We start from the raw sequence: 27,362 nt of genomic DNA on the forward strand, positions 1-27,362 counted from the left end.
TGTTGAGTATTACGCTCATGTTACAATTTTAAAGGATAATTGAGGCCACGTGCTATAGGGACGCTACATCCCCACAACTTAAAATCATGGCATGAGTGTATGATGGAAGTCTTACATTCATTCATTAATGACATAATGAGCATATGATTCATGCATACGTAATGCTTGTCACATCTTTCATAATTAACATATGTGACTTCCTCATGTTTCATAGGCATGAAGTGAACGTGTTAACATAGTTTCACAAGCATATTATAGCACAACATAAATATGTCATAACATGACATTAAATAATGTATAACATAGTGTAACATCACATAAAACATGCCAACAATCATAGTCATGACATGTATAGGGGTCACAAAGTACGCATCATCATATATCATACAAATCTAACAAGGAAGCTGTTAACTCCATGAACTTCTCTTTTGTAATGTCCTACATTGGTTGGAGAGGAGAACAAAACACCATTTATAAGAGCGTGAAAACTTTCCCCTAGCAGACATGTTTTAAAGCCTTGAGGGGAAGTCCAGGACAATATCTGTAGTGGTGGACTTGGGCCATTACAAATGGTATCAGAGCTAGACACCAGACGATGTGTCAGCCTTCTCACTGTTCCCCGAAGGGTGTAGACACGAGGTGGTGTGCCAGTAAGGACGTTGGGCCCCAAAGGGGGTGGATTGTGATGTCTCACATTGATTGGGGAGGAGAACTAAACACTCTTTAAGAGTGTGGAAACCTTCCCCTAGCAGACATATTTTAAAGCCTTGAGGGGAAGCCCAAAGAGGACAAAATCTGCTACAGTGGACCTGAGTCGTACAAATGGTATCAGAGTTAGACACCGGACGATGTGTCAGCCTTCTCGCTGTTCCCTGAAGGGGGTAGACACGAGACGGTGTGCCAGTAAGGATGCTGAGCCCCAAAAGAGGGTGAATTGTGATGTCTCATATTGGTTGGAGAGGAGAACAAAGCACCCTTTATAAGAGGGTGGAAACCTTCCCCTAGCAGATGCGTTTTAAAGCCTTGAGGGAAAGCCTATGCACCGGACGATGTGTCAGCCATCTCGTTGTTCCCCGAAGGGGGTAGACACGAGGCGGTGTGCCAGTAAGGACGTTGGGCCCCAAAAGGGGTGGATTGTGATGTTTCACATTGGCTGGGGAGGAGAATTAAACACCCTTTATAAGAGCGTGGAAACCTTCCCCTAGCAGATGCGTTTTAAAGCCTTGAGAGGAAGCCCGTGAACCTAAGCCGTTACCGTTACATGTTCTCTACGCATGTTGGTAAGTAACATCAAACTCCTTTTAAGTCCGCAATGCATTAAGCCCTAAGGTTGCTAGTAGCACCAACTTTTTAAAAAGTTCAAAAATACCCTTACAGTTATTATCGGTCTTAAAAAATATCCCACTAATTTTGATTAAAATATTTTAAAAATAAATTGGAAATTTGACAATAATTTTGATTAATTTAGCATTTTTCTTTTAATAGGGTGGAGTTAATTTGGAACAATGAGCAAACTTATTTTAGAAGAAAAAAAGGGGAAAAGCAGTTCGAGTGAATGAACACACCCGCTTAGATAAAAATGCGTTAAATTTTAATTCTTCCATCTTCCTGGCATTTGCAGTTGCTTCAAGAACTATCTGGACTTGCTTTTCAACCAAGTCGCAGGAATTTCCAACGAAGAGGATGAGATCCAACATCGTCACCGAGGTAAACTTTTGATTAGCGTTTTTCTTTTTCTAAGCTTCAATTTGGCTTGATTTTGTCCAGAGCTTTGAATTTCCGTTTAGGAATTCGAGCTTGGTAAAGAAAATCGTCGAAGTCTGTTTCGTTGATGTGAAGTGGGAGGAAAATAAGTGTTCTGGGGTTCTGGAGAGTTATTTTTGTGTGTATAATTGATTGTTTTTCTTTGAATTTGAGCGTAAATAACAGTGAAGTTCTTCAAAAATTGAGTTAATTAAGTATCTGAAATGCTGTCGTAGTTTGATTTGTTGTCTGGATGCACTCCCAAAACTGCCGATGTAAAGAAATGATTAGATTCCTTGAGAGATCCACCTCCAAAGGTGTTTTCGTTTAGTTTTCAGGTAGCTAGCTCGTATCTTTAATCCTTATTTCAGCTTACTCGGCTGCACACACGTAATGTGAGAGAACAATTCTAGATAACTGATGCCAATGTCAAGCAGCTGAATTACAGCTTTCTCAGCTGACAAATGCTGAAGAAACTTCAAGTAAGAATTAGGACTAAGTCAAAAGCTTGATTTAGTTTCCTCCTCCTCAAAGTGAACCTTTGCCCTAATGGGTGAGATTTAAAACCGCCCGACCACCATGTTTATGTTCTTTCCATGCTGCTTCTAATGGATAAGGCAATTTCCTTTCCATTTCTTTTTTCCTGCTGTCCAATGAATCTTTATGGAGTAGGGAGAAGCTCCACTTCCATTTGTTCTGGTTGTGGAAATTGTGCTTGGAGAGTAGCATTATTGACAGTCTTACTATTTAGTAAATAATAATACATATGGACTGGGAGGATGAATACGAGAATTATGAGGCAGTTGAAAGATGGCTATTTTTTCCACCGTTGCTGTAGTTTCAAATCCTTCTGGCGAGTCTATAGGGTTGCAACCTCAAATTAACCCAATTCCTTGCATTGTGACCCATAACCTTAAGCATGGTCCTACTGAATTATTTACATTAATGATAATAGTGACAAAACAAATTTAAATAACTAAGGCCAGTGGTAAACAGCTAGTTTATACTGCGGATAGCTGAATTATAATTATACAAGTTGGAAAATTAGACTTGAAAATCAATTAAATAGACTTCTAGTGATAATTAAAGCTAAGTTATAAGCTTGATACTAGCATCATTATGTTTCTCCGAGTATAGAAGAAAAGAGAAAATAAAGAAGACCGCCTCACTTTTTGTTTTGGTGGCTGATAGGCAGGATTGCCAACAAGGGTGGGGCAATGGTGGGAAGGCATTCCATTCTTTACTTCAGCTATTATGATTATCTGTGGAACCATTTACTTGGTGTGTCTCTTGGTTGGATATGACTCATTTGTCGAAGTATGTTTCTTACCTGTGGCAATCCTATCGCAGTTCCAAGGTATATTTCTCCTTTCCTCAATATGTAGTGGTTGTTTTTTTGTGTCATCGAATCTATTATTGACTCTCTCTTTTAGTTTATTTTTGTAGTAATTCTATTCATGCTCCTGACATGGTTTTAGGGTGTCAGAATCTAACCAATGCATAAGTTGAGGTTTTTAGGATTCTGATCATTTCGTGTAACCACAATAGTAGACCTGGGGCTGGGACCTTGTAATGAACAAGTAGATCGGAACTGCTTTTCAACAAAATTTGCTTGTTTTTATTACTGAATTAAATATTGTAATGTTAACCCCAGTTGTAAGGTGCCACCATGTTTTGTTGGAATTTATAACGGACAACCATCTTGAGCCAGCCAACACCTACCTACGATCCTTCTTTCAAGCAATATATATAGTATTCTCCTACATGATTGAGCATATTTGTTTAAAAAATTAGATTCTATAGTTTTTTCATGAAGGTCAATCTTTCTTCATGATGGACTGTGCAGTTGGATTACTCTCAGGGTATACTTTTTATTTGGATAAGAAACTTGCAAATAGCATTCCACAAAACTGAGTATACTAATTGGTATTGTGTCTGTGATGGAAATAAACCAAATTAGAGTATTTGTACCCAAAATATGATACTTTGTATCATAATTTGTACTAACAATTCACATTTAATGTGGCCTACGTTCCTTCCTTAGTTTATAATTTCTGATTTTTTTGATTACATGGCATATATACACATCCTGTGATTTTCCCTTATTACTTTGCTACTTGTTACATAGAAGTTGGCCAATTCTTCTCAAGGTACTTAATGCTATTTGGTTCTATCATGCAGTTTACAGGATTTTTACGTCCGTTCTTTTTCACGGCTCGCTACTTCATGTTTTATTCAACATGTTGGCTTTAGTGCCTTTGGGTTCTGAACTAGAAAGAATCATGGGATCAATCCGCATGCTCTACCTGACAATTCTCCTAGCCATAAGCAATGCTATTATTCATCTTTTCATCGCTGTTGTCATGGCTCATAACCCCCTTCATCATTATGACAATCCTATGAATGAGTGTGCCATAGGATTCTCTGGAATTTTGTTTTCATTGATTGTTATAGAGACAAGTTTGAGTGGTATTCAATCCAGGAGGTAAGTCTTTTAAACTGATGACTCGTAGTACATGATATTTACTGTCTTTGCCTTGTCTTTTGAACACTGAAACAAAAAAATTGTGGTTTTCTGATGTCTAAAGGCATCATGTTCAGTGAAACTCTAGATAGCAAGGAGAACATCCTTTGGGCCTCAAAATTGGATTATTTTCTTTGCTCCCTTACATGACCAATTTTTCCTAAATGAGTCTTATGCATACATTATATGCAGGATAATCCTTTTGTATAAACATATTTGATAATATGGTGTATAATATGTTGATTTCCATTATAGATACATGCGTTTAGGTTAACTAACGTGTTTTTCTTTTTCCTATCTCTTGACTTGCAGTGTTTTTGGCCTCTTTAGTGTTCCTGCTCAATGGTAATATTTATTAATTTGCTTAAATTAATTTCAACTATCCCGTGTATTCATGTTAATAGTTGGTTGAATTCCTGTGACCTGGTTTAGGTATGTGTGGATTTTGTTGGTGGTGTTCCAGCTTCTAATGACAAACGTCTCATTTCTAGGGCACCTATGTGGCATAGTATCTGGATTTGCCTGTCAGTTTTTCCTATCTCTTAAGCCAATTTTTCTATTTTATATCGAGGAATTGAGGGTGCTGATTCTCTTATATCAACATTGCAGATACTTATGGATTATTAAACTTTCTCTCACCTGGAACGTCCTTTTATTCTACTATGGAGTCTTCCTCTTTGCTTGTAAGTGTTTTGTTGCAATGGATGATGAATGAGATTGTTACTATAACTCTGTTTGTAATCACGTTAAGATTCTAGTGTTCTTGACCGTCATAATGATTGGTGAAGTTATTAGAGGGCATAAACTATGGTAGCAGATCTATACAGCCTCCAAGCTGAATGTACTAATACGTCCGAGTGAAGACATGTTAGTGTCATATTGCTGCATTTTCCGCCCATAATAAGAAACAAGAAAAAAGTGGGTTAACCATAGTGTTCATTTTTGCTATGAGGGCAAAGGTCTCATGGTAATCAATTTCCTAGTATTTAGTGAACTGCTTTGCTACCTTCCTAGCCTTATATCTACCAAGAATCCATCTGAGCGAGCACCCATTGGTTTGTTGTTTTTCCTGGAAAATTTCCCTTCGAGCAGTTTCTTATAAATTTTTTTTTATTTTTTTATAAGAGACAATTTCATTGATGAGTGAAATTTACAAGAGGGATGTATAATCCATGATGTTTACAAAAGACCTTCCCAATTTGCAATGAGGGAGGTATAACTATAGGAAGTAACAATATTAGACTATTTACACCAGGATATAGCTGGGTAAACAACATTGTCGAAAAGTTGTGTAGGTCTGTGTTGTTTCTGCAAATATTCTCTGATTTCTTTCTTTCCACAGATTCCAAAAGAAAGTCATGATGAGGTTTTTCCATAATAGAGCTTTTGCGTTCTTGAAAGGATGGTACGTTAAGGCCATATCCAAAAAATCCTTTACCTCCCTAGGAAATGTGAGATGACATCCGAATATATTAAGAATCGTTGTCCAGAAATTTTGAGTGTATGTGCATTGCATAAACAAGTGACTTTGTGATTCGTTTGCTTTCTTGCATAGTGGACACCAATTTGGAGAGAGAGTGATGTAAGACATTCTTTTTTGAAGATTTTCACTTGTGCTGATGGCTTTATGCGCTATTTCCCAAAGGAAGAACTTCACCTTTTTAGGTTGATGTCCTTTCCATATTGTCTTTGCTAGCGTGGGATTTATTGCTTCTACTTTTTCCCCCATGTCCATCATCAAGAATTTTGTAAAAAAGACTCCGTCAGCGCTGGGGAGCCAAGTTAGTGAGTCTTCTTTGTTTGACAATACCACAGGGGCAAGGTCAATGCTTAATTCGGCCCACTCCGTTGCTTTATTATCCTTTAGATTCCTACCAAGCTTCAAGTCCCAAAATTTGTTGACAACAGTCCACATTTCTTTAATTATGGTTTTTTTGTTGTGAGAAAGCCTGTACAAAAGTGGATACTTCAAAGCTAGCGTGGTGCTTTCAATCCATGGGTTGGTCCAAAATGATGTGCTTCCCCCATTCCCCACCTTATGGCGAGTTCGGTGGGTGATGAGATTTTGATGTTTCTTTTTGTACTTTCAAGGCCCTTTTGTAGAAGATGGAGGGAGGTGATCTTTGTTTGATGTAGGAGTATATTTAGCCTTTATAAGATTTCGCCCTAAGGCCTTTTCTTCATGATGATATCTCCATATCCATTTGGCGAGGAGAGCTGTGTTCTTCTTCCTTATCAAGAGAAGACCGAGACCTCCCTTTTCTGTTGGGAGGTTTATAATATTCCAACGAACAAGGTGTGCACTATTTTTCCACAAGTAGTTTCTGAAAAGTCTTTCTATATCCGCGGCCACCTTTTGTGGCATTTCAAATAGAGACATATAGTAGGTAGGGAGGTTGGATAATGTGGCTTGTATTAGGGTAAGTCTTCCGCCTTTTGAAGTATAACGTGATGACCATGTTGACAACCTTCTTTCTATTTTCTCAATAATAATCTTCCAGAAGGAAAAGGATTTGTGATTTCCTTTTAGAGGTAGTCCTAGGTACATATTCAGCCATTCTCCCTTTTTACAACCATATATGCTAGCAAATTCTTCAATGATCTCTGTGCTAATATTGATGCCCATGATCTCTGTTTTTTGGAGATTGATATTTTGTCTCGAGAATCCTTCGAAGGTTTTTACCGTCTCAATCATGTTTTTATGGAAGGGGAAAAAGTAGTTTCTTATGAATCTCCCCTATAAAATGTAGCTAGTTTCTTATGAATCTCCTATAAAATGTAGCTAGACCAAAGAAACTTTGTACCTCTACTAGTTTCTGCATTGGCCAATCTCATTGCCTGAACACTGGAAGGGTTGAGATAGATGTCCTCATATCTAACAATAAATCCAAGAAAAGGTTCCAGAACCATGAAGATACATTTTATAAAACTACGATTGACAATCTTTGAGTTTTCTAATATCATCTAACTGAAGAACTATCAAGAGTTTGAGGAAATGTTTTTAAACCTTGTTTATTAGTATGATGAACGTGTCTTCGGTATTGAATAGTCCAAGCAATATAAACAACCATATAAATAGTCCCTCATAGTCTGGTTATCAGTTGACTGTAAACACTGCTGTACATATATGTAGCCACTTTCCCTTTGTCATTTTTTATTTTTATTGAGGAAATGATCTATTTTTATTTGGTTGCATTCTTTGGTGTAACCTTCTTGATTTTGGTTTCATAATGGTAATTTTTTTGTAGTCATCTTGTGTGAGGCGACCAAAATTTATTTTGTGCACTGGTGGAAATCCTTCTGCCCAGCTTCCAACGTATTCTGGCCAAAATACCATGACCAAGTAAATTTTTACCCTGATCATATGTATTATATTATCCAATTACATATTTATGTACGTTTCCATCCATTTTCACAGTGGCCTCGCCTTTCCTAATGTCTGGAGAAACTTATCTTCATGGATGCCGCGTAGAGATGCAGTTACTGAGGTATCTTGTTCTCTTAAAATGGTTAAAATTACTTCGTACATATATGATTCGGCTTTTGATGTAGAATAGAGTTGGAAAGGGGAAGTAGATAGAACAGGAAAACATGAGTTAGCACCAATATAGACTCGGGTTATTAAAAAAATCATTCAGAGTGAACTTGCTGAGTTAGTTCGCTTGGCAGTGTGGTTAGGTTGATAATTAGCACCATTAATTCGGGTGATTTAGTTATCTTGGGAGTTATAACTTGCTGAGCTAATCTGTTTAGAGTTAACAAGAGAGTGTAGCTGAGGATTGAAGACAGGAGGAGGGCAGTGCAAGCTTCTGTAGTTGCTTGTGGAAACTCGTAGTAGTTGTGAACAGATCATTAAGATCTCTTATTCTTTTGGTTACTAACAACATCATTCAAAGTGAACTTGGTTAAACCAAAACAAAAAAACATTAAATATTTTGTTTTATTATCAATGTTGGCGTTGTTATGATTGGAAATTTGACGTGTTACAGCCACAACAAGACAGCAGATTTCCTGGACGTGGAAGAACACTTGGTTCCGTTCAAAACCAAACAGTTCCTGTTGATGATTCAGAGTTTGATCTGCAGACCAGGTTATTGGATAGGAGTGCTGCAGACCATCAGTCATCTGATGGAAGGTAATAAGATTTTGGGGGTAAAAATCGATTTTTATTCTTGAACTTGTCAAGTTGTATCAACTAATCCTAAAATTTTAATTTAGTCAAATTGCACCCCAAGCATAGATAATTTGTTGCAATCTTTACCTTCTCATAAGTATTCATTTGAAAATTCATTAAGAAAAAGTATTCTCATATACAATGAATTATAAAAACATATTTATGGTCCAAAATTGATAGGGTTTTTAAAGAAAAACGATATTGGAGCTAAATTTTTGCCAAAATTTATGAATTTTGGAAAAAATAAGTCTAGGGTATAATTTGATGAAATTGAAAGTCTAGAGATAAAAAACTAAATTATTTCTAAGGGTCTTTTTACATTTATACTATGATGTATATCTTGACCTGAGAGATAATCAGAACTATAATGTGAATTTAAAGCCAATTTTGTTAGGTTCAGAAGCTCTATAATACTAGTTCACTCGAGCAATTCTAGATGTTGTCTGTGCTGTATTGACTTTTGAAGTTTGTCGAAGTGAAAGTTTTGGCATGCTGTATGGTTAATAATGAAACGTGCCCATGTTGGTATTACAAATCTATAGAAATCTAATACTATGAAAAGCTGGAGATTTATTTATGTTTTTCCTTCCCAGGAAACAAATTATATTATGGGTCTGTTTGAGAATGTTTTAATTATTTATTATTATTATTTTTTGTTTCAAGAAGCATTTTATAAATGTTGATACACAAATCAGTGCCTATAATGCAGTGTCATGCATGATTTTCTTACCCCAACATCTTATAGGGTTTTACTTGATGATTTTGTTAGGCAAAACAATACCGCGGTAGTAGATCGGGCAACCCCAATACAAAACCAGGTTCGTCTCGTCTTCCTGCGTACTTTTCTCTTTCCAGAGTCTTTGGTTTAATTGTGAACTTGTTGCAGAGACCAGTTGCCTTTGATGCAGCGATTCAAAAATTAGTATCAATGGGTTTTGAAAAGGTAACTTTTTTACTCCATGTCATTGCAATAGCCCGTTTTTATTACTGTTTTAAAATACTTCTCTGAACTGCGTGACTATATGGGCAAGTACTCTCTTTTCGTACTCCCCTTTGCTCTAATACTTACATTGCCATCATTATTAGTATAATTCTAAAGTTCGTACCAAGATTATTGTGAGATCCCACATTGGTTGTAGAGGGGAACGAAATATTCTTTATAAAGGTGTGGAAACCTCTCCCTAATAGACACGTTTTAAAACCGTGAGGCTGACGACGATACGTAACGGGCTAAAGCAAACAATATTTGTTAGCGGTGTGCTTGGGCTATTACAAATGGTATCAGAGCCAGACACCAGGCGGTGTGCCAGTGAGGACGCTGGGACCCCAAGGAGGGTGGATTGTGAGATCCCACATTGGTTGGAGAGGGAACGAAACCTTTATAAGGTTGTGAAAACCTCTCCCTAATAGACATGTTTTAAAATCGTGAAGCTGATGGCGATACGTAACTGGTCAAAGCAGACAATATCTGTTAGCGGTGGGCTTGAACTATTACATTTATTGATCCATTTTTGTTAGGAAAGGGCTTTCTTCTTTACTCATAACATAGAGGATTTTGTGCCATATGTGCGTAGACTTAATTTTATACCTCTAATCTTCACACTTTTTTCGCCAGACTGGTCAGGTATTTCTTAGAAGTTTGTTTTCAGCTTTCTCGTTTCTTTATACATGCTAGATGTTGACACCTCATATAAACTCATTTTACCCATCAATCAAGATAGAAGATTCTATTCTAGAAACCGTAGCTAAACGAATGGCCAATTTGATCATTGATTTCAGAAAGTTGGAGTTTCCGTTTGCCTCTAAAAGCATACATTTCTGCATTCTCTCTTATGTATGACCTGCCTTTCAAATCTGCAAAATTCTTTGTTAGGTGTCTGTTAAGTTCAATTGGATTCTCTAACTTCTTACTCTTAAAGGCTATATAACATTAACAACTCAATCAACTTCTTTGAATGTTTTGTTTCTAAAAGTTGTGAATACACTTGTATCCTAACACATGGTTTACATTTCTGTATATTTTTTGGAAAAATACATGTATAAACTAGTGTAAAACATAGCTAACCAATGCTTTTTCTATGAGATCCCACATCGGTTGGGGAGGAGAACGAAACACCCTTTATAAGGGTGTGGAAACCTCTTCTTAGCAGACACGTTTTAAAAACCTTAAAGAGGAAGCCCAAAGAGGACAATATCTACTAGCGGTGGGTTTGGACTGTTACAATTTCAGTGGCAGCCTTTGACTCAAAATATTTTGGAATATTTACAGACCCAGGTAGAAGTTGCACTAGCAGCGGCGGATGGGGACGTTAATATAGCCGTTGAAATTCTTATGAGCCAAAAGGTTTATCTTTCATGACTAGTGTAAAATTCATGAGTAGTTTCTGATTTGGTGTGTACTTTGCTAACCATGGCAACTAATGATTTTCTGCAGGAGTAGTTGAAAATTGCAACCAAGTATAATTGAGCTCATGCCATGGCTTTCACTACACAGGATTTTCTTCACTTTTACTCGGTTTTAATTTCATTTTGTGTTGTATTTTTCAAGGGAATCTTTTAGGCTTAGAGGGGATATGTGCTCTAATCTTGAAAATATATGTGAAGCTTTATAAGCAGAGAAGGCCAATGGAAATGTAATTAGATGTGGACCTCTTGAGATTGAATCCAAGATATATTAGCTCTTCTTTGTATAACATGCAATATAAAGAACTTGACCTTAGAAAGTTTCAACCAAACAATGGAAGAAAGAACTATAGAGAAAGCCTTTGGACAAATTAAGACTCCGAACACTAACATCCCTTCTCGTAAACTCTACAATCAAAGATAAAAGAGTTGCACAACGACAACACGACCCAAGGAACGGGAAAGAGGGGACTCTCATAGCGAGAAATAGCCATGGCCACTAAATGGTTCTTTAAAGAAGATAATTTATATAAATAGAGAACATGTGAAGCAAGTAGAAGAAAAGGGAGATTAGTTAAACCATCGTTTATTTTTTAACCTTCTTAAAAAGCGTTGAAAGTCTTAAGCTTGCTCGTTAACTATACACTAAACATTTTATTAAAAAAAAATTAAAATAAAATATTTTTTTTATCTTACCTTCTATTAGAAAAATCTCTAAATAATCATATTTACTTTATATAAAAATGATTATTTTATATTTTTTATATGTTGTCTGTTAATAGTTGTTTTTTAAAGGTTAAAGGTCCGACCGTATAAATTAAAATCTTAAAGTTCTATGATTCAATTTTTCACTCTGATATACGAAGTCATATCCTATTTTCATTCTGTAAAAATTCGCTCGAAGAGTTTTTTGAACACCAACCCCAGGGCAAACCACAACTAAGGCAACAATTAGAATTAATGCAACCAAAATCTACCAAATATAAGTGTAAACCTATTGAGTTTCCAACCTCTTTAATTTGGCTTCTAGTTCTCCTCATCTTTGGATAAAGGAGCTAACTTTTTCTCGCTTGAAAGAAAGAAAATATACCTCTTTTATAGTCTGACTGCTTCACTCCTTCCCCTTCTTTCACTCGGTAAAACAATTTTGTCTCCTTATAATATTCTATCACCTTAATCTATTCTTTTGTTGAGGGTCTTGCACTTATTCCTTCCAACCCTATATTTACCTAGCAACTCAAAAGCTCTTATTCGAATGCATGAACACATCCGCCTATCGCCCCAACATGGCACGATGAAATGCATGTTAAGTTGGGCAAGAATACAACGAATTGAAAGCATAGACTCAATAAACAAAATGTTGTTCCAACCAACAAGACGATGGAGCAAGTTGCCCCCAAGGCTTACAATTTGGTCGGTTCAGTTACGACCGAGGACTTACTCGGTTTGGCCTGAATAGCTCTGTAAACTGAACCGAACTACCAGCTTGATTCCTTTCACCCCTACCAAACACACTATAACCAACACCAAAACAAACCAGGAGGGAGATGACTTTAATGAATAAAATCAAAGCGAAATCACAAAAAAGGGATTAAACTGCAAACCTGAGAACAAATGTACGTACTAATCTTTCAAACTTAGAGAGAGTTTCCTAATCTACCCCCCCCCCCCCCCAAAAAAAAACATGAAAAGTGATAAAAAGAAATGCAATAGTGTAAAAACAGCCATTCTACTATAAAAAGTGGTTTAAGTTACACATAAACAGCAGCTCAGATACCAACCAGAGAATTATACGTACCATAAACGGCAAAAAGCAATCCGGATATCAAAATGAAAGAATCCAAAACTTTTTGGCCGAAGCTTAGAGAAGAACCCATTAACCTCAGGTGAAAAATCGCGGGTAAAACAAATGAGATTAAAGCACATACAGTACTGCCAACGAGCGAGGCAAAGAGACCAAAACCTGGAACAAATGAAGCCAACATGGCCAATCCGAGCACGATGATTGCCCGACTGATGTACGTAGCTACCTTCAGTTGTTTACCTGAAAATACATTATTGCTGTCTTGAATCTTCTCAAACCAGCTGCTTTGTTTCAACTTATCCTCCACAATCTCGTTAATTGGATGCAACATCATAGGGAATGTGAAAACCAGCCCCACACATAATCCAACCTGAAGCACATTTAAGATTCAAGTGAGAAAATTTGTTTCATTTTCGTGCCAACTAAGATGTATTATAACAAACTACAAAGAAAAACTAAATGATAATAAGGTTTTGAAGTCAAATTCTAGTGAAGGGAAGACCCATTAACTGGATTATAAAGTGACTGAAAATCTTTTCAAATAAACTTCCATGCCTCGAAGATCTATCTTACGGTGAGGTTTATGTAATGATCCTGTTCTATCTATTTGATTGTAACACCCAGCCAATTCCAGAGGATTGGTAATCTCTTCCAAAAGGCTATTCTTTTCACAGAATACTTCCCAACCTTCCCTCACTAACAAGGTAATATTAATACCCACAAAACATAGCCAAATTACGCCTACAGTCAGCTATACGGACAACACATCACACTAACAGAAATAGACCCTCTAATTAACTTCCATAGGACTTTTCCCTCATTACACCCTTTTAACGTACATATTCACAATAGGGGGCCTAACAGTTTATACTTTAAAAGACATCTACAAACTTAAAGTAGCTGTTAATTAACCAACATTAGGAGAAACAGTTTCGATTATTCATATCTGTTAGGGGACATTCTCTAGGAACGAATCATTAGCTTTCTACAATTCTTTGTATCATTTTGTTTTGTTTGTCTAGTCATATTTCCCATGGGTTAGTGAGTAGTCTGAAAGTTACAATTATCTATGTTCCACCAATTAGTATCTTTAGACAATCATCTATCATCTATGGTACAAAAACCTAGCATGGTTCAAGTTGACACATCTCTTTTCACGAGTTTTAGGGAGGAAACTATCAGCATAAACAAAAGATAGAGTTTGATTAATTCCTAAATGTACATTTCTAATCACAGATTCAACGTCATTCAGATGCAATGCAACACAGAGAAATACAGATCAGCATTCTAAAATCCATGTTTTTTAGAGCAGGGGAGCAGAAGAGGAGGAGAAACTACTCAAAGATTCAACAGCATCAGAAAGATTCTTTTGACACGTTGCTTTTGCACAATTTTGGACGTTCATTAATATGTTTGGGAAAAGGGTAGTGTTAAAGGCCAACAGATGATTCAACTGTTGAACAAAAAAGAGGCACTGTTCCCTATAAATCATTGACAATGCGTCAAATCAAAAAAACTAATCAAGCAGCAACAAAATAACAAAATAGATAAATTCAATCAGCAGCACATGCATAAGAGAGAACAACCACATGAAAATGTAACAAATGTCCAACTTGCAACAGAGTAGCATGTGATGTGACATAGTGATAAAACATACAGCTAGCTAATGATTTATAATTTATTCTCTTGTGGAAATCTTGTTATAAATTTAAATTAACCCTCAAAGACGTGAATGCATACAGGGCTTGATCTTGCCTAATGCTGCAACCTCATCTCAAGGATGATATGGTGGAAGGTGAATAAAAAGTAATCTAAACATTTCCATGAAAGAAAAATCAAATCTGAGAAATTAGTAATGCATCCATAACCATGTTTACCTGAATTGCTTTTGTTGACCAAGTATTGGGGAGATTCAGAGTGATAATATCTCTGGTTTCATCACCATAAGCCATGTATCCAGAGAACCCAAACAAAACGTACACAGTGGTTATTCCTACAAAAGCCTGAGCAAGAACCTTTGGGAATGCAGCCTTGTCTTTCATAGAGGACTCCAAAGCCAATGTCATACCAAATCCTTCAAAACAGAACACTGCCATCCCTCCTGCAAACGGCAAACCTCGCATATTCGATGTAATAGCTGTTCTTTTATCAAATGAAATTCCGCCGGCTATTGCTTTTTGTATATCTTCCTTCACCACGATTCCCATTGCTATTGCATTGCAAATATCAGCAAAGATACTGAAGGGTGCTAAAGCAGCCAGACTTGGAATCCATGACAACACAACTTCAACTACTGCTATTAAAAATATATAGTATGACATTGCGAGGCCATGACCTTGAAATACAGATGAAAGGTTTTGACCAATAAATACTAGGTATGCCACCGAGCCTCCACATTGGGCAAAGAAAATGAGAAACTCTGTAAGGTATCGACCTTTGCTTCCCATACATATGTATCCCAAATCCCCAAACGTTCTTGATTCCTTGGATCTTCCTTGTGACGTCAATTTCTCCCTACATTTCACCTTACATGACAAGAAAATTGAACAGAACTACAGCTTCAGAAAATCTTCACAAAGGCATCAAACACAATAATTCAAACATTTAACATACAACATTCAAATGTTTTATTGGTTAACAACGTAAAATAAAAGCTCAGTAGAAACACCGAACAGGTTCTCTTATATTCAGAAATTAATTCGCTGAACAGGTCAGCATTATACCTTAACGTAACGATGAAAGCTTATGAACTTAATCAATTTCATCATCCGAACTGTTGATCACCTTATATAAACGAGAAAATTGAATTAAAATTTAACTTCAAAATAGCATTCCGAGGAATCAACAACAACAATTCAAACATTTACACATACAACAGCATTCCAACTTTTCATTAGTTAACAATGAAGAAGAGGAAAAGGAAAAAAAAAAAAAAAAAAAAAAAGAAAAGAAAAGAAACTCGCAGTACGAACACGTTCTCTCAGACTCCTAAAATAAATTCGCCTAACAGGTTAAATTAACACCTTACCTTACGACAATAGCTTTCCGAGAGATCAAACACCATAACTCCCACATTTAGGCACACAACAACATTCAAACCGTTCATTAGTTAACAAGGAAGAAAGAAATCGCAGTAGAAGCACTGAAAACACTCTCTCAGATTCAGAAAATCAACTCGTCAACCAGGCTAATACTACACCGTACCGCAATCACGCAAGCTAATGAATCCTAAGCAATTTCATCATCCAAACAGGTGGATCATTTACCAAAATCCAGTTATCTCTATCAATCTAAACGACAAACAAAAGAAAAGAAGAAACGAACCAGGAGGAGCATGCAGTAATAGGTGGCGACGCCGGCGAGTGCGACGCCAAATGATCCAGCACCCCAACCGGCGATTCTGAAAGCATAAGGCAAACCTAAGATACCGGTTCCGACGACGGAGACGATGATATTGCCAAGAGCTTGAAGTGTGGAAGTAGTTCGCGGAGAAGAAGAATGGAGCAGAGGGATTTCTACAGCATCGGTGGGCAGCTCCATTGTTGGCTCTGGTTCAAGATGAATGAAGATCATGTACGTCTCTTTTTACGGCCTAAAATAAATAATAATAATTAAATATTCTTACAGTTTTTTTTTTTTTTTTTTTTTTTAATTGATTTTGCCAGCGTTTTATGGCTGAGTCTATTATGGGTATGATGCGGTTTTGAATCCCTTTTATACCATTGGTTTAGATTCGCTTCTATTAAATAGATTCTATTTGGGTGAGTTTCCGTATTTTTATTTATTATTTTTCATTATACCATCAATATCTATATCAATTATTTATCTCGGGACCTACCCTAAACAGATAAAGAATCTCCGTTTAAAAGAAAAATGAGGTAGAGTGTGATCGTTAGCTAAATGGGGTCGGAGGAGAGGGGGGGGGGTGGAGGTCGGGACAAATATTATATTCTCGATTCCTACCAGGGTCGGACTAGAGATTATATTCTGTTCCTACTAGGGTCGCGGGCATATATTATATTCTCTATTCTTATTAAGGACGGGGGCAAATATTATTTTCTCTGTTCCTACTAGGGTCGGGGGCAGATATTATGTTCTCTGTTCCGTTGGGCTAGAGATTATATTCTATGTTCCTACTAGGGTCGGGGGCAAATATTATGTTCTTTGTTCCTACCAGGGTTGGGCTAGAGATTATATTCTATGTTCCTACTAGGGTCGGGGGCCGATACTATAATCTCTGTTCCTACCAGGGTCAGGCTAGAGACTATATTCTCTATTCCTACTCGGGTTGGGAGCATATATTATATTCTCAATTCCTACTAGGATTGGGGGCAAAAATTATATTCTTTGTTCCTTCTAGGGTCGAGACAAAGATTATGTTCTCCATCCCTACTAGATGTCTCGTTATTTATCTCGAGATCTGCCCCAAACAGATAAAAAAAATATCCGTTTAAAAGAAAGAAGAGGTAGGGAGTGAGGAGAGATGTCTCGTTAGCTAAATGGGCTCAGGGGCAGATATTATATTCTTTGTTCCTACCAGGGTCGGGCTAGAGACTATATTCTTTGTTCCTACTAGGGTCGAGGGTAGATATTATATTCTCTGTTCCTACTAGAGTAGGGGTAGATATTATATTCTCTGTTCCTACCAAGGTCGGGACAGATATTATATTATCGGTTCCTTTTAGTGTCGAGACAAAGATTATATAGCTTCATCCCTACTAGATGTCTCGTTATTTATCTCAGGATCTGCCACAAACAGATAAGGAATTTTCGTTTAAAAGAAAAATGAGGTAGGGAGTGAGGAGAGATGTCTCGTTAGCTAAATGGGATTGGGGGCAAATATTAAATTTTCTGTTCCTACTAGGGTCGGGGCAAAATATTATATTCTCTGTTTCTAAGAGAGTCGGGTTAGAGATTATATTCTATGTTTCTACTAGGGTCGAGGACAAATATTATATTCTCTGTTCCTACCAGGGTCGGGGTAGAGATTATATTCTCTGTTCCTTCTAAGGTCGGGGCAAACATTATATTCTCCATCCCTACCAGATCTCTATTTCCCGTCCTAAATAGAGTTGAGAAATCTTTGTTTAAACTAGGAACGAGGGAGTAAGTGAAGATAATTTTTTTTTTCGTTAGTTAAACGGAGTTGAGACAGAGATTATATTTTTTTGTCTCCTAAATCTCTATCTCACCTTACTCACTTTATATAATATATGTCACCGTACAACTAAGGTTCAAAACTAACCTATTATACGAGAATGTTTGCTTAATCCAATGGTGTGAAAGTTATCTTATTTATAATCTAATAAAATACAAGGATATGAAAAGAGTAATAAACGAAAAATAACCATAAATGGAAAGATACCTCTGGTAACAAATAAAATATCAAATATGATATATGTGGTAAACTATAATTTATTACTAAATATCCTTAACATTATATATTTATATTAATAATGAAATTTAAGTTTTTAGAAATTATATTCCGTGTTATATTATATTTTTGTTTATCAAATATTATTGAATTTGTTAGTTACATTCCTCTATAATACATTTTTGGTATTTTAGCCGTGACGAGTGTAGACATGATTTTGGTGATCAGTCATATACCTCATATTGACACAACAAGAATAACAAAGGCCTATCTAGCATAAGAGGTTTGGAGCGAGTATGTGGTCATGGACAACACATCCTAGACAAACATAACCGAGACATCCGACATGGGCTCATAGGCACCACGCTTTGGATAAGTATGACTGTGACACTTGTCACACATGCTTTGTTATTTGAGTCATAGACGGAGAAGGAAGAGTAGAAATTTTACGTTCCCGTGAATTAGGGTCAGGAACGAGGCAATGTAGAGATCAATGATTAAAAAAAAAAAAAATTAAATGACTCGATTTTGTAATTTAAAAATAAATAAAAGAATGTTAATTTAGCCCAAAATTATATTTAATCGAAATTATATTTTTCAAGGAGCAAAACATTTAAACCTATTTTTCAAAATTAAAAAAATAAAATAAACGCTTAAATTTTTTTTATTTTTTATTTAAAAAAAAAAAAAAAAACCCTAATAAGACCCTATAAATAAGACGGAACCAAAACCCTAGGGTTCAGTAACTACTTGATCTTATCAGAGCTGGGACTGAGAAATTGTGAATGGCGGTTCCATGGCTAATGCCTCGATTCCCTTTCTCTTCCTCTCGATCATGGCGGAGCCACCCTCCCTTCTTGCGAGGGCTGCTTTGGAGGCTTTACTATGGCTGAAGAGGAGAGATCCATGGTGAGTTCTTGGTATTTAGTCGGCCTGATTTCACTCTCTCTTTTGTTCCAGCAATGACGACTGCCTGCTGTCGGAGCCTCCGTTCTATTTGACTTGGCGATGATGGCTTCGCAGGCTTGTACCATAAACAACACCGCCTTTGGTTTTTGCGCTTTTCTTTTTTCTTTTTTCTTTCGTTCTTTCTCTGTTTATGTGTGTTTTAGTGCTGATTCCAAGGCTTAGCTTCCGTTCTTTGTTTGCAATGCTCATAAGCTTCCATTCTTCATTCGTTTATGAACTGATTTGGTGTTCCTTTCCTTTCTATTTCCGTCTTCGATTACAGCAGTCTAGAGATTATCACTTCTTTATACTTTAGGTTTATGATCTGCGTTGAGATTTTGAAGAAAATTTTATGTTGTTTACATTACATTTCGAGGTTCAATTAATCTAATTTGGAGGTTTCTATTTTTCTTTGTAAGTTACAATGAAATGTCCTGAACTTTATTATTCGTTGCAATTTTACCTGAAATAATTCGGTAGTAACTGCTTCCAAACACTGTCACATTGTGAGTAAAATCCGATCTACGTCCCGAATTCTCATTCTCCATCTGAACAGATTTTTCTAGTTTTGAAAATTTTATGTAAGCTGAAAGTAATACCGTTTTTGAATTGGAGTAATTTGAAAGTTTCGCTTTATTTTATTTCCTAATTGTTTTTTTTAATGAAGTCTTTGTCTTACTTTTGGTCTTTCTTCTGCTATTACCAGATGTGGAACACAATTTTTGAAACATGATTTTTGTTTCGTATTGAAAACTGATTGATGCGGTCATTGCCAGTCTTTTCAGAGTCATTTGGAATGGTTTTCTTATGAATATTCATTAGCATCATGAAGATTCACCCCATTTCAGGTGCATGTAAAACCACTTTTAATAGTCATCGTAAAAGCCTTTACCAAGTTTTTGATTTATGACTGGTTGGAGAAGATAGTGGCTTGTTGTTGGAAAAATTTCTCAGGGCCAACTATTTGCTTAGGAGGACGCCTAGCCGGATCACTTCAAACTCTGAATATTGGGGAGCTGATTAGACTCGAGGAACTTTCTCATACAGAAATCCAGTTTCAATCTCTCTTGAAACCGTAGTTGAAGAAGATGACTTATAATATGTATGTCTAACTTAGGTATTTGAGGGATCTTTACGTCAAAACTGGCTGGTTTTGGATTGGGCTTAGAGTGGTGATCTGATTATACTGGAATGTGTTGGCCATTGGGTCATGGATTTATAGTGGCTTTCGTTTCTCTTGTTAGGTGAAGATGGTGTATATGTATTATGATGCAAAGATTGAATAAAGTTGATACATTTGCATATTTTATGAACAGTTCCAGCAGAATTTAAGCGTTAAGAATAGCCCATCTTCGGGGGTTAACTTCATTCCCTGTTTGTTTAGCCTCTAAAATATGTGGTTCGGTTCTAACCCTTTTGTGGACTGTAATTTTCAACCACCAAAAAGTTTGGCAAGCATTAAGCTGTTGCTTAATTCTTTTCTTGCACAAACTTTTTCTTGTCTCTACTCTTCTCTCGTTCATGGTTGTTCGTGGAGTGGGACGCTGTTGTTTGATATGGGATGAGGCAGCTCGAGTGGCTTCCCAACTAAAAATTGAGATCATTGTTAGTAATTTGTTAGCATATAGAGAACTTCTTGAGTTTCTCTCTTAGTATATATTATCATCTTTGGGCTTTCATTTTCGGGCATTTCTTCAAAGCTTTTTAGTTCCGATCAACTTCCCCTAAAGATTTTGTTTTTAAAACGGGTGAGTTAGATTCTCTTCATGATTTTTATATTTTAAAATGTTTATATTTTAAAATGTATATGCTAGAGTAATTAGTTAACTGAACAAAATTGATAGTATTGTCGGTGCTAGATGAACATAATAATGTTGGTATGGATATGGCAGATGGATGTTGTTAACATCAAAGACACCCAAGCTTATATGACACATCAACGACACCCAAGCTTATATGACACATCAATGAGGATATTTATACTTTGGAGTTACCCAACGATAAAGGTGTGCCTAAGATCATTTCATTATAAAATTATATTAAACATATGGTTCTATGGTGTAGTGGTTAGCACTTTGGACTTTGAATTTAGTGACTTGGATTCAACTTTTGATAGGACTTTTCATCTTTTTATTTTTGGACCTGAAATCATCTCAAGGACATACCTTTATAATTAACCCCCCTAAAAAGTGAAAGGTCCTATCGAGAGTTAAACTTTGGATTCAAAGTCCAAGAGTGTTAACTACTACACCATAGAACCAAATGTTAACTCTTGGTCGGACTTTCACCACTACACCATAGAACCAAATGTTTAACTCTTGGTCGGACTTTCACCTTTTAGACCTAAAATCATCCTAGGGCAACCTTTATCACTTTAGACCTGATGAAATTATCTTAAGGCACACCTTTATCATTGAGTAACCTCCTAAAGGTGAAAGGTCCTACTCACTTTTGATTGAGTAACCCCCTAAAAAGTGAAAGGTCCTACCGAGAGTCAAGCCCAACACCATAGAACCAAATGTTTAATATCAATCTTATAATGAAATCGTCTTAAGGGCACACCTTTGTCATTAAGTAACTCTTAAAAAGTGAAAAAACTCAAGCTAGGAAGGTCCTATCGAGAGTCGAACCCAGGTCACTGAATTCAAAGTCCAAAAGTGCTAACCACTACACAATAATATCAATCTTATAATAAAATCAACTTAAGGACACACTTTTATCAACTTAAGGACACACTTTTATCATTGAGTAACTCCAAAGGGAGTGTTATAAAACCAAAAATTAGATTTCAAAGTGAAAGGTCCTACAGGAGTTGAACCTAGGTCTCCTTTGTCATTGAGTAACTCTTAGAAGGTGAAAAAACTCAAGCTAGGAAGGTCCTATCGAGAGTCCAGGTCACTGAATTCAAAGTCCAAAAGTGCTAACCACTACACAATAATATCAATCTTATAATGAAATCAGCTTAAGGACACACTTTTATCATTGAGTAACTTCGAAGGGAGTGTTATAAAACCAAAAATTAGATTTCAAAGTGAAAGGTCCTACAGGAGTTGAACCTAGGTCACTGGATTCAAAGTCCAAAGTACTAACCATTACACCATAGAACCAAAGGTTTAATATTAATTTATAATGAAATCACTTAAGGGCCGTAACTCTAAAAGGTAATCAGGCTAGATTTAAAGTGACTTTTGATTGAGTAATACTAAAAGGTGAAGGTCTTACTGAGAGTTAAATCCAAGCAGTTGGATTCAAAGTCTAAAGTGCTAACTATTGCATGATAGAACCATATGCTCAATATCAATCTTTTAATGAACACACCAAATTGAACTAGAATTTTGATTGAGTAACTCTAAAAGGTGAAAGTCCTACCGAGAGTTAAACCCAGATCATTGGATTTAAAGTCCAAAGTGCTACCCGCTACGGTCTTTAATCTTATGATGTAATCATCATAATGGTTTTTTAAAATCCAAAAATAAATTTATCAAAGATTGAACACAACTTAACTCAGTTGCCTCATTTGCAGCTTCATCGCCGACCCCTATGGACATGAGTTGTGCTCAATGTGGCACTTGGCCGGCATATGTCTCAACTGACTCCCAATTTCTTTGCTTGCCACAATTGACATTAGTCCTCTCGTGTGAAGGGCTCTTTAGATGGTACCAACCTGGTACACCTTCTGTTCATCTGAGCCTACAGCCACCTCAAGTCCTTGACAAATGAGATTTGTCTTGCTTCTTGATATGTATAAATCTCCTCATTGATGTGTCACACACAACACTCCTGAGCTCGGGCATTCTTTAGGGTTCCTTCTCCAACAAATGTGAGATCTATAAGCAATAATTAGTTATACTATAAATATAAGAGGTGGGATCTATAGACAATAATTAGTTATACTATAAATATAAATTTAATCCGTGAAGTTAACGTCTATTTGGTCTCTAATTTTCTAAGACATATTAGATACGATATCCCGTTTAGACACCTATGAGATACTTTTAGAAGCTTAGAGATCAAATAGACACAAACCTCAAGACTAAACTTGTAATTTAACCCCATAATTTCTCGAGTCCAAGAAGTCCGTTCCATCGTTGTAGCAGATCCATAAAAATTCACAGTTCCCAGGATGCATTCCTATATTTTACAGCCTCATTCATATAAGAATTCCTTGTCAAAGCTAGCTTTAGAGAAGGCTCTGTCCTGGAATTTTAGAGGATTTGCTAGAATCCATCAATCTTCTCCATTTCTCAGCATCACCATATTTCCCAGCTGCAGCAAAAATGTTAGACATGAGCACATAATCACCTCCATACGCGCCCTCCATGTCTAATATCCTCCGTGTTACCCGCTCCGCAATCGACACGTTACTGTGAAAACTACAGGCACCCAAAAGTGTCCTCCAAATAACAACATTGGCTATCTCCATAGGTATCTCCAAAGCTATTCTTTCAGCTTCTTCTACCCTCCCTGCCCTTCCCAACATGTCTATTAAACTCCCATAGTGCATTATATCCGGCTTTATCTGATACTCCTCAACCATCTTCTTGAAAAACTCTAGACCTTCCTCAACTAGCCCTCCATGGCTGCAAGCACTTAGAATGCTCAAGAACGTGACCCGGTTCGGCTCGTGGCCTTCGTTCTTCATCCTTTCGAAGCTCTCCACAGCTTCTTTTCCCATTCCATGCATGGTGAATCCGGTGATTATCGACGTCCATGTCACCAGATTCTTCCTTTCAGCTGACATTTCTTCAAACACCATTGATGCACTATTAATACAACCACATTTTGAATAACAATCAATCAATGAATTAGCAATGCGTACATCAGACACCTTAAACCCTTTCTTCTCTGCATAAGCATGGACTGAGTGACAAATCTTAAGAGCCCCAAGATTCGAAATGGAAGGGAAAATCGTTAGAAGTGTTATTTCAGTAGGCTCCATACCATAATGAGCCACCATTTTCCAGAACAAATCCGCAGCTTCCTCATGCCTGTTTAGACGAGTATAGCCATCGATTATGGCAGTCCAAGACACAACATTACGCATAGGCATTTGATCAAACACCGCACGAGCCCGTCCAAGCTCACCCAACTTAACCAAACCAGTAATCAAGACATTCCAAGTGACAGAGTTTCGGTCAGGCATTTCATCGAACACCTTGAGAGCATCAAGCAAAAACCCACAAGCGGCATACATACGTACAATTGCAGTTTGAACATAAACATGGGAAGGAAAGCCAACCTTGAGAGTGAGAGCGTGGAGTTGAAGACCAGGTCCAGTGAGCTCCAAATCGGCGCAAGAATGGAGGAGGAAGGAATAGGCAAAAGTATCGTAGGAGGGGGGAGTGTGAGGAATGCGGCGAAGGGGCTGGTAGAGAGGGTAGCAATGGAGCAATGTGTTGCAGAGAAGGATGAAATTGGCGGTGGCGTTGAAAAGTAAGCCGGAGGTGATGATGAAAGAGCGAATTTGTTGGGTTGCTTTGTGGGATGTGGCGTATTTGATGAGCTGAGAGATTAAGAGCGGCGGCGGAGAGTGGCGGAGAGATTTGTATGCGGCGGAGGGAGAGATTGAAAAGAATTGAAGATTTTGAAAAGGAGAGAAAGTTTGGGAGGAGAGGAACTTACCTCGCTTCCATAAGCTCTGCATACTTGGGAAATTGAAGGCAATGATCAGTCCCATGCGCCCATGATTCTCAAGCTTAGCAGCTACCACTATATTCTTTTCACCGACCGTTAGGGAGAGGATTCCACACCCTCTTTGAGGAGTGCTTCATCCCCCTCTGAAGGGTGGACCAACATGTTCGCACTCATTCTTTTCTCTAATCGATTTTATAAATTGTTACAATCCAAGTCCACGTTACGTATAAGGAGTGTTTCGTTCCCCTCTCTATCTGTAATGGGATCTCACAATCTACCCTCTTTGGGCACCAACGTTTTCGCTGATACTCGTTTCTTTCTCCAATTGATGTTGTATAAGGAGTGTTTTGTTCCCCTCTCTATCTGTAATGGGATCTCACAATCTACCCTCCTTGGGCACCAACGTTTTCGCTGACACTCGTTTCTTTCTCCAATTGATGTTGTTAGACGAACAAGACTCTCCACAATTGTATGATATTGTCCACTTTGAGCATAAGCTCTCATGGCTTTGTTTTGGGCTTACCCAAAAGGCCTCATACTAATGGAGAGTATATTCTTAGATTATAAACTCATGACCATTCCCTAAATTAACTAATGTCGGACACTTTCATCTAACAACAGATGTGAGACCCCTACCAAATCTACCCATTTCGGGGCCAGTATCCTTACTGGCACACCGTCTCGTATCTGTCTCTAATATCATTGGTAATGACCCAAGTTCACAACTAACAAATATTGTCTTTTTTGGCCTTTCCCTTTCAGACTTCTCTTCAACGTTTTTAAAACAAGTGTGTTAGGAAAAGATTTCCACACCCTTATAGAGTGTTTCGTTCTCCTCTCCTCCGCAACCCATGTGAGATCTCACATCCACTTTATCTGCCGAGCCGTCCCAAATGAAGAGGATTCCCCTTTTTTTAATATAATTTTAAATTTTTAAAAAATGTAATTTTTTTAATATAATTTTTAAATTTTAATATACCATTTTGAAATAAACGGTAGAAAATTAATAATAAAAATATTTTTTAATTTTTTTTTCCGAAAGTTTAAAGGTATAATTGAAAATTTTAAAAATTATTTTCGAGTATTTTTATTAATTAAGCCTAAAAATGAATTTCATGTCTACCAAATACTCCAAGACTTAAAAGTCAAACCTAAACCATAAGTTAGGCAAACTACTTTAATAAAATAAATATAATAATTTTCTATTTATAAAATAATATTTTTAATTTTATTTATTTTTTGATAGGTAACATGTCAGCTATGCAATATTATGTCACTTAGTTGCATTTTCTTGCTTGCTTCACCATGACCTAATGCCCAATTTTAATATTGCCTATGGTGGTTGGGAATTGAGCTAACGTGATTAAAAAACCCGGTACGAAATGTTCGAGACAATCTTAAAGGAGAAATATTCAAGTCGGGTTAGAAACTACCGACGTGGACATAGCTTAATGGGTTAAGATTTATATCATCGATCGAGGTTCTGATCCTCACTTCTGAATATTGTTGAACAAAAGAAGAAGGTCGGAGGGTAGGAACTCGATAAATGAAACAGTAGTGGACAAATATCGATTTAGATCGACAATTTGAATTAAATTACAAAATTTAACTCCCGAGCTTTCAGGGTAGTGTTTGATAGGGATTCTTAAGCTTTCGACTTCGTATCTGGTACGATAAGATTTAAAAATAAAAAAATATATATATAATAATAATAATAAAAACATGTGGTATTTTGGTTGGTGGGGTTGGAATTATGGTGCAATATAAATATGGGGGTGTTTGGGAATGGAGATTGCTTAAGATGGAATGGGAGTAGCACAGCCATTAACTCGAATTTCTTAAGCTTCAAATTACAAAATTGAAGAAAAACCGGCCAGGATTGCGCAGAGGACGGTTTATTTGACCTAAAAGTAAGAATTTCAGCCCCAAAAAAACCGGTGCTTTGCTTTTAATGGAAACTTCCAAATTCTTCTATATTCCTCTTTCTTCTCTATCTCTCTCTTCCTTATTTTCAACTCTTACATTGGTTCGGTTCGATTTGGTTCGGTTCGGTTTTTTTTGAACGAGCATTGACATAGGTTACCCGTCTCGATACTTATATAAAAGAAAAAAAAAAAATGAAATTACGAAAGCACTGTTCTTGTGTTTGAATTGAACTAACTGGTAGATACAATGAAGAACGAGAATGGGAAGATTTAAACTCTTAGTAACGCTCTTGTTTCACAGTTTAGCTTGTATTTATTGTACTTCTGTTCCGTTACGTTAGGCCTCCCAAAAGTTAACAGAGGGCGTGGAAAAGTAAAAGCTACATGTCTAATTTTCTGTTCTTTCGATTATGGCTTTTAAATTTACTTCCCGTCTAGAATTGTATGTGTAACAGATGTCCATGAATTTAACGATAAAAGCTTTCAAAAGTTGTTTTAAAAGATAAAAAAAACAAACTTTAGGGCTATAATAAAAATTGTAAAAGTTCGAGGGTATAATTGAAATAACCCAAAATATGTGAATTTATAAGGTTTTTTTTTTTTTTTTAACGACTCATGCCCAGAATTTAGATCAGGATTTAGTAACTAATGGTCCCGACATTCTTCTGTATCCCCTGCGAGATGGTCACGTTACCTACTATTTGCTTCTGCAGTATTGGTTCATTAATGTACCTCTCTTTTACTCGGGTGATACAGTTTTGACTACAAATAAGATAGAAGATTCACTTATCTGATTTTGTATCTAATAGATTTTTGATATATTTAACCACTTT

General features: G+C 36.7%; 3 protein-coding genes across 6 annotated transcripts; 1 reads left to right on the plus strand and 2 right to left on the minus strand.

Annotated features, from left to right (window-relative positions):
- The first annotated feature begins 1,524 nt into the window (after positions 1–1,524).
- Positions 1,525–11,131, plus strand: LOC111478257 (rhomboid-like protein 15). Its single transcript, XM_023122436.1, has 13 exons — positions 1,525–1,707; positions 2,935–3,100; positions 3,925–4,228; positions 4,580–4,612; positions 4,700–4,791; positions 4,877–4,950; positions 7,516–7,610; positions 7,686–7,755; positions 8,257–8,402; positions 9,211–9,259; positions 9,328–9,384; positions 10,711–10,785; positions 10,876–11,131. The coding sequence occupies exons 1-13, from the start codon at positions 1,684–1,686 to the stop codon at positions 10,879–10,881; spliced, it is 1,191 nt and encodes a 396-aa protein (XP_022978204.1). The 5' UTR covers positions 1,525–1,683; the 3' UTR covers positions 10,882–11,131.
- Positions 11,132–12,536: 1,405 nt separating this feature from the next.
- LOC111478243 (amino acid transporter ANT1) lies at positions 12,537–16,228 on the minus strand. 2 transcript variants are annotated; one of them, XM_023122417.1, is made up of 4 exons: positions 15,973–16,044; positions 15,372–15,432; positions 14,526–15,173; positions 12,537–13,018 (listed from the first exon to the last, which is right to left on the minus strand). In XM_023122417.1, exons 2-4 carry the CDS (start codon positions 15,414–15,416, stop codon positions 12,614–12,616), a joined length of 1,098 nt encoding a protein of 365 aa, XP_022978185.1. In that variant the 5' UTR covers positions 15,417–15,432; positions 15,973–16,044; the 3' UTR covers positions 12,537–12,613. The 2 variants fall into 2 exon arrangements, with proteins under 2 accessions (XP_022978185.1, XP_022978183.1); XM_023122415.1 differs by lacking the exon at positions 15,372–15,432 and having other exon boundaries at positions 15,973–16,228.
- A 6,146-nt stretch (positions 16,229–22,374) lies between these two features.
- On the minus strand, positions 22,375–24,722 carry LOC111478217 (pentatricopeptide repeat-containing protein At1g09220, mitochondrial-like). Of its 3 annotated transcripts, none has more exons than XR_002717422.1 (2): positions 22,997–24,722; positions 22,375–22,776 (listed from the first exon to the last, which is right to left on the minus strand). XR_002717422.1 is itself a non-coding variant. In XM_023122385.1 (1 exon), the coding sequence occupies exon 1, from the start codon at positions 24,645–24,647 to the stop codon at positions 23,151–23,153; it is 1,497 nt and encodes a 498-aa protein (XP_022978153.1). In that variant the 5' UTR covers positions 24,648–24,722; the 3' UTR covers positions 22,843–23,150. The 3 variants fall into 3 exon arrangements, 1 of the variants encoding a protein (XP_022978153.1); XR_002717421.1 differs by having other exon boundaries at positions 22,375–22,797; XM_023122385.1 differs by lacking the exon at positions 22,375–22,776 and having other exon boundaries at positions 22,843–24,722.
- Positions 24,723–27,362: the final 2,640 nt, after the last annotated feature.

The sequence above is a fragment of the Cucurbita maxima genome, unplaced genomic scaffold (genome assembly GCF_002738345.1).
Source record: "Cucurbita maxima cultivar Rimu unplaced genomic scaffold, Cmax_1.0 Cma_Scf00004, whole genome shotgun sequence".
NCBI lineage: Eukaryota > Viridiplantae > Streptophyta > Magnoliopsida > Cucurbitales > Cucurbitaceae > Cucurbita > Cucurbita maxima.